Source organism: Aythya ferina, assembly GCF_964211825.1.
Source record: "Aythya ferina genome assembly, chromosome: 2".
NCBI classification, from domain to species: Eukaryota; Metazoa; Chordata; class Aves; order Anseriformes; family Anatidae; genus Aythya; species Aythya ferina.
The window spans coordinates 139,461,391-139,472,629 of record NC_140297.1 but is presented as its reverse complement, the minus strand read 5'-3'; the positions used below and the strand labels follow the sequence as shown (position 1 = coordinate 139,472,629).

General features: G+C 43.6%; 1 protein-coding gene across 2 annotated transcripts in view; it reads right to left on the bottom strand.

The window, feature by feature from the left end:
• Positions 1-450: 450 nt before the first annotated feature.
• Positions 451-11,239, bottom strand: part of GRHL2 (grainyhead like transcription factor 2) — a 59,740-nt gene continuing 48,951 nt past the window's right edge. For both annotated transcript variants that reach the window (XM_084510576.1, XM_084510577.1), the window contains exons 14-16: positions 9,546-9,631; positions 4,773-4,837; positions 451-4,211 (exon numbers count right to left, since the gene is read on the bottom strand). In XM_084510576.1, the coding sequence (XP_084366702.1) occupies positions 4,097-4,211; positions 4,773-4,837; positions 9,546-9,631 (266 nt within the window). In that variant the 3' untranslated portion in view covers positions 451-4,096. The remainder of the gene's footprint in view (positions 4,212-4,772; positions 4,838-9,545; positions 9,632-11,239) is intronic.

Below are 11,239 nucleotides of genomic sequence, written 5' to 3'. Positions count from 1 at the left end.
CATATTTTTTTTTGCCAGAGAGGGCTTGTCACAACCTTTGGCACAAACACTCTTGTTTGTATCTTGTCTCAATTCATAGGAAATGGAAGAGCATATAAAACATTTTGTAAGCTTTACATTTGAAAGCCATAAAACACTCCTTTCCAGTCCCGCATCGATCAATATGCAGCAACTCTGACAGCTGGAGAGTTCAGCGTTTACTAATTGTTGAATTCATTTACATTTAAACCATCCGTAGACTGAAAGAGGAAAATAGACAAGAAAGACACTTGATCTCTGAATTCCATTGACCAAAGACTTCATGAGAGAAGACACTCAGAGAGAACAAATAAAAAAGAGAGAGAGAGAGATAAAGAGAGAAGCTATTTTCTTTTCTTTCTTTCTTAATGTTCAGTGATAAAAACCCTCCGGAATATCTTGATGAGCATATCATCATACACCAACAAAGCGTCGCTGAAAAGATGCACTTTATTTTGGGGATATAAGCATGTAAGCACCTGACTGTGTAGAAGGCAACTTAAGGCTGAGGTTTGGGTTTGCATAATAAACCATCAAATGGACAGTCATAGTGCCGAATCTGTGGTAGGAACAGAAGTTAAAGCTTAGAAGCCTGCTCTGCCTTTTGCATCTCTCCGTCAGCGTCTTTCAAAACTAACACATGTGCAGACACAACACGGCTCTCACTCTTCATATGGAAAATGAGCTGAGCAGCAAGCCACCCTTGAGGTTACACTAGCTAAGGTTCAAGACTGCTGTCTTGAAGAAGGAAAGGAAGTGAGAGTTTTGTTCCTTTGAAAAAAAAAAAAAAAAAAAAAACATTGCAGTGCCACAAAGAGACAAAAGGAGGACACAGATACTTCTGTCCCCTGCTGAACCACAGCCAAATCTTGCTTCCATTTAACTCATAATTAGAAGATACAGTGCTAATCAATCTTTGTCATGAAACAAAAGCAACATGTACATTTAAACAATACATATGTAAGAACTTTGTACTCCTCGTGACCTTTGAATCAAGCAGGGCACAAAGCAGGGCCCCTGCTTCAGAAGTTTGCGTTACTAATACTGGCCCTTCCCCATCGCCTCGGCATCCTGACTTTGACCAACAAGCCCTCAGAGGTGGTGAACCCCGAGAGCTTGTAGCTTGCTGTGACCAGCACCTGGGGTTCAGTGCTCCTCCAGCAGCTGATGCTGTAGCTACAGCCAACTGGGTGCTGGGTGGTGTGCTCTTTGTAATGTCTTTGGTGCTCATGATGCATCTAGTAGCTGATTTAAAATACTCTTACTATCAGGGTAAGTCTTACTCTTCTTCCTCAGCCCTGCTACCTTCACCGAGACTGTGAGATGAAAATAAAGGCAGGAGGATCAGCTCTCTTGCTACTGACCAGCAATTTGTACACTTACAGATATATTTAGAAAAGCTTTCAGTTAGTCTTGGAAACAACTTTCCTTCCCTGGACAGTGCCTGACCTAAAGCTCCTAAAATGGCATTGGAAAGGCAGCTCAGCTCCTTAAGCCCCAGTATTTCCTGGAGCATTGCAGCTCTTGCTGATCCTTCACTGTTCCTCAGTGCAAGATGCTGCAGCACCCAGCAGGTCCTAGCTCAGCTTACAAAAGAAAGATCCACCCCTGTGTAAAACAAGAGCGAAATATTAACCTGCGTGCTGGTGCTGCCAGGACAGCCCTGCCCTGCTCTGTGAACCCCAAGCTCTCGTAACGCAGCACACCACGACCCAGCCCAGATTGCCTGTAAGTGAGACTTTTTGGATGGCAGCTTTGTTAGGGGCAGAATCAGGGCTCAAATACCTACATACCTACACGCCTGCTAAAACTGCCCTATTTTTCTTTGGGAAGAAAGCTATCTGGGCTGTCAGCGAAGACTTTTTATCTGAGCCCGAGGCAAGCAGAAACAAATCAAATCTCCCTAAATCCCTTGTATTCCCAGGATGTCTGCTCTTAGGCGAGGTAGCGAGAGCATCTTTGCTGAGCATGTATTTGGAAAAATACAATGGAATTAGTGCACAGCTCAGCACGATAAGGAAGAAAAGCACAAAGCAAATGAACAGAGAAGGTGAGAGGAAGACAGACACAGAGAACAGAGACTTTGTTTTGCAGATATACCTGGAGTGTGGTTATGCTAGCTCTGACACGAACAGCCTGGAGCCTCCACAGGTTCTGGTCCCACAGAACCTTTTAGAGGTGCCTGACATTTCTATTTGAAGAACAGATTTTAATAAGATGTTATTGCAAATGATGTTATGAAACCGTGCAAGAGCTTGCAGGACAATTCATGCAAAAATGTGACCAAATGAGGCTGGTCAGCTATTCCAAGTCCTTTGCTTGGATGTAAATAGCTCCACAGCACTCAAACACTAGAGAAGGAGCTCTGTTAAACCAGGCGGTGTTTCTTTACATCATTAACCAGCTAATGAGAAACGAAAATACTGTGCCTAAATGAAAAACAGATTTTAGAAGGAAAAAAGTAAGGAAACCAAGACTACATATAGGAAAGGCCCCATGTTTCTGTCTGTCTCATGGGGTCCTCGTACAGTGCATGGGGAATGAACTGCTCGCCACTGAAACCCCCAGGACCGTGTGCTGTGTGAGGAGCTGTCTGAGACAGTCAAAGGAGCTGGAAAGGAGGGAGACAGGTGCCAGGTTTGGATGCGCTGGGGACATTCAGGCCTTGGATCCCTTTTCTGATGTGATCAGCCTGCAGCCTTTCTCTCTCACACAATTCCTGAGACAGAGGTGGAATTCGATGGCATGACCTTGTAGCTGTCTGGGCTCAGATCCAGCCTTTGTGAGAGAGATCTATCTCCACACCTCAGCTGTGGCCACTCTTGGTCTCCACCGGCAAAATTGTTCCAGTTCCCATAAAAAGCCCAGGTTTCTACCTCATCCAGCTGTCCTAGGAATCAAAATGGCATTATTCAATGGAGATACAAGAGCAAATTCCCTTAAGAAGAAGAGTTTGGAGTCCTGTTTCTTACAGTCTAGAGGAATGCTTTAAGGAGCAGGCTGCTGGGGAAAGCACCTTTCCCTCCACAGGTTTGAGATGGGCCCGTTTTTAAAGCCCCCACTCCACCAGCAGAACAAGCAGAAGTCCCTCCTGCACCTCCAGGCACGCCAGGCAGCAGACAGACGGGTACCTCTAGGATTTCGTGACAGCTGGATGGGGCCCTCAATTACCTACAACCAGGACCTGGGCACCTGACGTGGGCCCCGCTGTGCCAGAGCACTCCAAACACTGCAGCGCCGTTTGCTCCAACATTTCAGTATCAAACTGGGTGGGCAAGGGTGGAGTGCTTGAACGCAGACACAGCCATCAACTTCTCAGCACACACTCCTTAACAGATCGCAGACATCTAATCTTCTAGGAAAGATTCTGTTAAACCCTAAGCCCAATACATACAAAAACATAGTGGCAGTAAACGTGCCCACATACAGTAGTTAAAATATATTATTGAATATTATAAACATTATATACAAGGTTAAAATGGTTTCTTTACCATTTACTTACAAGTGACATTTGTAGCTGAATGCCTTACTTACAAGTCCTCATTGCTACGTGCTGAGAACTACCAGAGGTATTTGGCAAGACTATACACTAGAGAGAGATACGGATCAGTCTGAGCAAGTGAACTCTTGTCAGCCACTTTCCCCATCTTTAGCACTTAACCCTTTTTTTTATTTTAGCAATGGTGGAGTGAGCTCTGTTAAAGCGATTTATCCCAGTTTTCTGAAACTGGACCAGCACGGTTCCTTAACGTGTTTTAGAATGAGTTTATCCACATTAAAGCGTGGATGAAGACGCTGCATTTCACATTTGCAGTGGATCACCTGGTAACAGATCTGGGGGCTGGTAACTGCTCGTACACTGGAGAATGGGGAACAATAAATAAGGGACCAGGTTAACGAGTGGCCTTGCGCTTGACAAACCCAAGCCTATATGCAGTGGGCGTGCAGAATGGACAATGTTTGCAAACCAGTCTTGTAACAGTTTCTCTGATCAATGTCTGTCAAGTTCCTGGGGAATCTTCTGCTTTCCAAGGAGAATGAAATGCTGTGGTTCCTTACAAAAGGGCTCTGCCTGAGGCTAGATCTCAGTCAGCGTGATCTTGAAGCCTTCAAGCATGCTCTCCATGTGCAGGATGAACGTGTCCTCATTGGAGTAGTGCTCAATAATGTTGTCATCCATGTTTACCAGGATACTGGTGACAAAGGCAAAAATCAGTATTTTCACATACCAGAAGAGCAAAAGGGAAAGCCATGCCCTCCACCACACGCATGCACTTAGCTAACCTGACAGTGATGCAGGAAGAGACTGCAGCACACGCCAGTACAGGGACAAGAGTGAGAATCAGCTCTGAGACCTGCCCCACAGCCCCTTACAGCCTTTGGATTACAGGCTGCCACTTGTGGAAGTAGTCACGAGGTAAAGACATAAGGAAGTTAAAATGGAGAGATTCAGATTTACGATAAGGAGCAGCAGCCTAGCTATTCTAAAACCACAGCTGTGATGCTCATGACTAAATTTACTCGTCTGAAACCCCTGCAGCAAGCGCAGCCTGAATTCTGGTCAGACACAGCCTGGATTTTCCTACCTCTGACACCCCTTGCAGTCTCCATAAACAGTAAGATTTTAGGGTTGTGGGCGTGTATCCTAGAAGTGTTTATACCGTCCAGCATAATGATGCCCCAAGTATGGCTTGGATCCCTGAATACTTCTAAAGGCTCCTGCCATAGTTCCTAGCTAGTGTTGGTTTACTTACCCCTTTTTGCTCTTCTTATAAAGTTTTGCAATCTTTTCGACTGGGAGCCCGTATTTCTCAGAGATCTGAAATCAGAACAAAAGAAACATCATTAAAGACTAATGAGGAATAGGATGTCATCACCTCTCTCTGTACATAAGGCATTAAAACACTATCTCTGCAAACTTCAACAGGATAGCTATACAGAAAGGTCTCTCACTATCACACTATTCATTTAAGGACGATTTGGGGAGGAATAATCCTAAAAGTCTTGATTAAAAAAATACTACCTTTCCATCCAGAAACTCGGAGACTGTAATTTTCCTAGGTGTGAGTCATCAAAACTGCTTCAGCATCTCCTACTGCTCCACTTGAGGAGTCAACACTATTCCCAGGTTTGGATTCTACCCAGGAATTTCAATCTGATCAGCATCCTTTCTGCCTCTTCTTGTTCTGATTTTTTAGACTCACGAAAGCAAAGGATCCTTACCCCGGGTAGAAGAAAGATGAGTACCAACACAACAGGACCCGATGGATTGATGGTTCAACAAAAACATTTCTATTTCCCAATGGCATTTCAAAGTCTGTTGAGCTAACAGGATCCTTCATCTGTTAAACTAACAGGATCCTTCATGGTACTTCTTTTGTCTGAAAAGTATCTTCAAGGTACCTTTCCCTACGAGAGGGCTACAAGCATGCTACACACAGAATTAGGAAGCTTCTGTATTTATGGGCAGTTGATTCAGTTTAGTTACTGGGTAGAAAAAAGATGACAATATTTGGCTGACGTCTGAATATACAGGTAACAAGACGAGATGCCTCTGACAAGTCTGTTAACAAGGTAAAGGACTTCTAAAATCAATCCCTTGACTTCCACTCAAGTGATAAAGCAGAAAATAGAGAAAAAATTTTGAAGGGAGAACTTAGCTGACAAACTACCAGCACCAACAAACACTTTGCTGGATTGCTTTGGTACTGCTTTGCAGCAGGGTGTTGAGTGACTTCTTTGGATGTCCATTCTGCAACAACCCCATGGTGTGTTCATGGAGCTCATGTCCCTGAGCCCTCCGTCTGAGACAAGTTTCCTTTCCAAATTATGACTCTTTTTTGAGGGAGCAGGTCTCACCACTCATACTTTTGAAGAAGATTTTCCCAAGAGGCAAAATAATTATAGAAAAAAAGATTATTTCTTTTTGTCAGTGATTAATGTGCTGTGGTAATCTACTGCTAAACAAAGTAAACTTCCTGCTCTTCCCAAGTGAAATGAGGTTGCAGCTAAGTAGCTGACTCTTATCTTCTGCATTAGAGAAGTGGAATACACAATTTAAAATCCTTAAAGACTGCCAAACTTCGGTCACTGTTAAATCCTTTCTTTCTGTTTGTGCTCAAAGTGCTCAGACTTCTGTTGAGAAGAAGCCGTATTTTAGAAAAGTAAATTAAAGCAGTCACGATGAAACAGAAAATGAAAAGCAAATGATGGATAAAACTCAGCACCAAGGACAGATTCAAACAGCCACAGGTTGAACCTCAGGCATGGCTTCCATCCAGAGAGCTAAGGAGCTCTGTGCATGGTGTGGAAATGCATCTGACAAGGAGGTTCCAATAACGTGCTCCAAAATTCAAGGTTTTCCTCCAAACAAGGTAGAATAAGGGTGACCAGACTTGCCTTGTCCCTGCGTAGGACACAAAATCTCCTTTCCTTCAGTGCCTCGTCCTGTGCTGCCCACGGAGGGCAGCTGCCAGTGACTCCTCTGGGGCAGGCAGGTGTTAGAGTATTCAGCAAATCTTGTCTGTCTTTGAGAAGTTTCCATAGAAACTTCCATGTTTTCCTTTCCTTTCTTACCTTCTAGCTTTGCTTACCGAAGTCTGAGTAGAATGATATTAGGTGTGCAAACTGGTACTGGACTTTTGTGTCTGTGGCTTTGTTGTACACCTAATTTTAAGCTTTCGTGTACAGCAGTAATAAAAATGGCTCCATTTCATCAGGCTGTGGAAGAAAATCCTTTGTAATAGTACCAGGAAAACTGCAGCCTGAAACTGCTGAAAACATCACAACTACTGTGTTAATGTGAGGAAATGCTGCAGCTCCTTCTCTGGGGTGTTAACTCTGAAGCCTAGCGATCCTGTAAAGATGAGGGCTGAAGACACTTTTTGCTGACTCCATGCAAATAAACAAGCACGGAGAAAGAGCCCTGTGCCAAGGAGGTTTAACAGCAGCTAATACACAGCGTTCCGCACATTCCAGCACAAAACTTCCCTAAGATATTTGGGATACCTAACACTCACCCACACCAAATGTTGCTCAGAGTGGTTTGGGACTCTGGGACACCACTTCCTACACAAGCTCTGGGAGGTAGAGCTGAGAAAGCCCTGCCTGTCACACTGCCTGTGACAGGTGTGGGGTTTATATAACATGGAGGGATTAGTGAGCTTTGGGAAAGACTTCCAGCTGACTGAATAAGCACATTTCTCAGGAACCCCTAAGGATTCAACCAATTATACTAAATGGCGAGCTGCTGAAGTGAGGCTCCGAGTGGGGATATGGGAGAGCCTCCTACTTACAAGGCTCAGAAAACGAGTCTCCAGTGCAAATGTGCTAAGTCCTGCTGCAGAATCTGAGAAAGCAGACAGCTGGCATCTGCTAGGGCATCTCACTTAACACCCTCTTCTGAAACAGCTTTGATGCCAGCTCAGGGGGAAAAATGCTGCTGGCCAGCCTCCATGCAAAACAGGATTTCTCACCTGATCCCAAGCATGATATAATACAGTAATGAAAGATATCTTTATTTAGAGTATTTTCCTTCATCATCTCCATTTTCCAGTTCCCTGAGTAGAGAATTCTCTGCTTCCCTTAGGATGCCTGAGCTCAGAGTGGCACTGCACCCCCTTGCCATGGCAAGCCTGTCTGTAGCACACATCCGATTGCACAAGCCACCAGAAATGCTTTCTCTGCTGGAGTCAGGAAGACAGTAAAGGCCGGTCGAAGCATGTATAAAAACATCTCTGCTGACTTATTTCTGTGGAGTGGTCTGGTACATTGCCCTACCTTGGTTGGAAGGACACGCAGACATGTATAAATCTAATAAAAGAAGGAATCTGATTGTTCATTTGGAAAGCGAGTATATGAGACAATAAAATAAACATAGTACCTGAGAAAACAGTGTCATTAACCATGGAAAGCTAGAAGAAAGATACAGACCAGGAATAGTGATAAACAAGCCAATGAAAAATATGTTTAATATGCAAATAGAGAAGGAGGGCATAAATCAGGATCATTGGTGTTGCCTTTCGGAACTGGGGATCTATAAAATTCAGAGCCTTGGTTTCTAGGATCTTTATACTGAGTTTAGAAGTGAGCATTTAGGATGCGTGCAATTTCCAAATTATATTATTTGCTGTAAAGACTGCAGAGAGAGTATTTAAAAGTATGCAGTTTGACAGCTTTTTGGCATTTACTTACCCATTATATCCTACCAAAGAGAATTAAAATTTCCTGACTGTGTTCCTTTCAGTGATCTGGGACATTTTACAACAGATCAGATTTCTCTGATGCTGAAAACATGCCACTGAGTCAGCAGCTGTGCTGAGAGAGGTATGCAGAAACCTGTGCTGAAGGAGCTATGCAGAAAAGTTCTGGACCAGCTTTGTTTTTATGTTACGCAGTAGCTGGAGAACAGGCATGGAGAGGCACTGAACACTGAAAATAAAATATGAATGTTAGCTTGAAGGGTTATGGAAGGATAATAACTGACTTTTCACACAAAGCCAAAATAAAATTATGTTTATCATGAATCAGATTGCAGCCTCTTCAAGTGAAGCCTAGCTTTTATTGTACAGAAGTGTTCTGCCTAACAACTGGCCTGCAGTCACAGCTAGCTTTACTTTCTGCTTCTGGCCAAATAGCTCTTTGCTGCATGCTAAGTGTTTGATACATACAACAAGACACTGATAATTTTATGAGAGCATGGCTACATATACTTCTAGCACCCAGCTGAGCTCTCTAGGGACACTTTCACCCATTCCCATCTTCTTTCCTACATGTGGCCAAGGCTGGAAATCAGCTCAGTGTCCTACAGGTCAGTTTCATGCGAGTCCCCCCCACCTAAGCAATGAGACACATGTTGGCTTCTTCACTCTTCACTCACCAAATTTCACACATCTACGAGCCATCACCTCATATGAGTAGGAATAAATGTGAAAATACAGTTACAGATAACAAACACTCAAGTCAAAGAAGCAGAAAAGAGGCAGGCCTGAGTAGGTCACTCTGGAGTGAGGGCTGGAGAAAGCATTTGAGACGGGAGGTATGAATGAGCCGTCTGCACTGCCTCACGAACTGTACGCTGAAAAAGCAACTGCACAAAAGCCATATGAAATTCACATGGAAGCACTGCATCCTCGGGCCTCTTCTTTAAAAGCTGGCTGTGAACACACCAGTGAGCACTGCAGGAAAAGATTCGACAGGCTCTGAACCATCGGTTCAGAAAGAAGTGTTTCAGAAAGCGGGTCCTTCATCTCACTGCTTCCTCAGCACTGGTTAATTACTGCCATTCCTCAAGGGTCAGGTCTCCAGTAAGTCAGCTCTGCGAGTCTATTTTATCTCAGCAACCCGCTGACAGCACTCAATTCAGAACATGCCAACATTTTGGAGGTGTGCTCCAGAAAGCCCTTATGAAATGCTTTAAATATATTTGAGAGTAACTTCGTCTCTATATTATATCTCAGCAACACGTTTCAAGTCTCAAGATTTTCTTACCAAAGAGGATAAACAACGTGAGGACATTGGATACTTACCGCTTCCATTAGCCCCTTTACTGTGGGTGATTTCAGCATCAAAGCATCAAACACCTCATCCGTCTCCTTCCTCACATACAAAAGCACTGAAAGAGAAAAAAAGTCAAGCTTGGAGCAGGTCCAGTCAATCGAACAGATGAAACACCCCACAAAGAGTAGAAAAACAAATATTAATCCATGACAGATAAAACGAAGTGCTGAAGCTGGTTTTCACTTTAAAAAAATATCTCATATCAGCAGTGATGGAAGACACACTGTGGTTGCTTTGAAAGTACACAAAGAAAATGCAGTTGATTTAATGTAATGTGAGAAATCTATATCTTCAGGAATTTAAACCTTCATGTACTTAAATAGGAGAAGCTCCAGGAAAAAAAAATATATATAGCTGGGGCTCTATACCTGGGTCTTGGCTTGCACCTCTCCAGGCTGCATCCCAAAGACTGGGAAAGACATTCAGAAAAGGCAAAATTACATGGCAAGAGCAAAGCAGGCAGGTACAAAAAGAGTTAGTTGTAGCTAAACTTCTGAGACAAAAGGCAACAAAAAGGATAGGAAATGGTAATCCAAGAGAGATTATATGGCAAAAGCAAAGCAGACACACGCAAAGTGAATAAACGTGAATACTGGAGAAGTGGTTTAGGTGGAATTTCACATTACTCAGGTAAAATAGCAGGTTAAATAAGCTGATGTGAAAGTGATTTTTCCTGAATAAGCTGCCTTTTCAACTGGCAGTATTGTATGTTAGGTACACGTCTACTCTTAGATATGTCTGCGTGACAGACTGCACTGGTGCCACGATGGGAAAAGGTAATTTTGAAACTCATCACCCTTGGAGTCCAAAGGAGATCTTCATTGGGTGATTTAATTTCACAGGAGGTGACTTGTAGATGGCATTTTTCTTAAAGAAGCAATTGTTTGGAAGCTAGTTCTCAGTTTAAGACTGCAGCAGGCCCATTTGCACTGAACTGTAGCTTCTTTGCCCGTGTTTTCAAATGGCTGAAAAAAGGTTTAAAACTTGGCTGCCCAGATCAGTCTCGTGTCTTGGTCTACAAAACCAGGCATCGGGGTCAATGGTGGGATTTTTGTACCTTTAATTCAGAAGGACTGACCACCTTGTGCCCTGTTATTCTGGCCTGTCCCTGAGAACCCTCCTGCAGGTGAACTATCTCAAAGAGCAGATGCAAATGCAAAAATAACCCTGTTTTCTGAGTCCTTCAGACTAACCAGGTCCATGCTGCAGGTGCTAAGGCAGCCCACAGACCTTTGTGCTGGCACAACAGCAGGGAGAACCTCAAGCCCAAGGAAAGCAGGGCTGGTAGCTGTGACCAAGCTTTCTTTTACTACATTTGGACTTTTCACAGATTGCCCAGGCACAAATTCTTCAGCTACCAGAGCCACCGGGTGAATTCTGTGCTCCACGGGGATGGTTCACAAAACTCAAGTTCTTATGAATCCAAAATTCTTGAGAATAGTTTAACCTAACTCTCTGAAGAGACAAAAACTAGAGCAAAATACTGTTTTGTTCAGGCTGAAAACTGCAGGACTGGCAATCTCCCTGACTTGCAACAGGGCTGTTGGATTTATAATTAATAGGAAACTCCCCCTGAAGTCTGAGAGGTAAAATGACTTAAAAACTGTTAGTGAGAACACAGAAAAGGGCCACGAGCCCAGCCAAGTGACTAGCCACGCAGCAC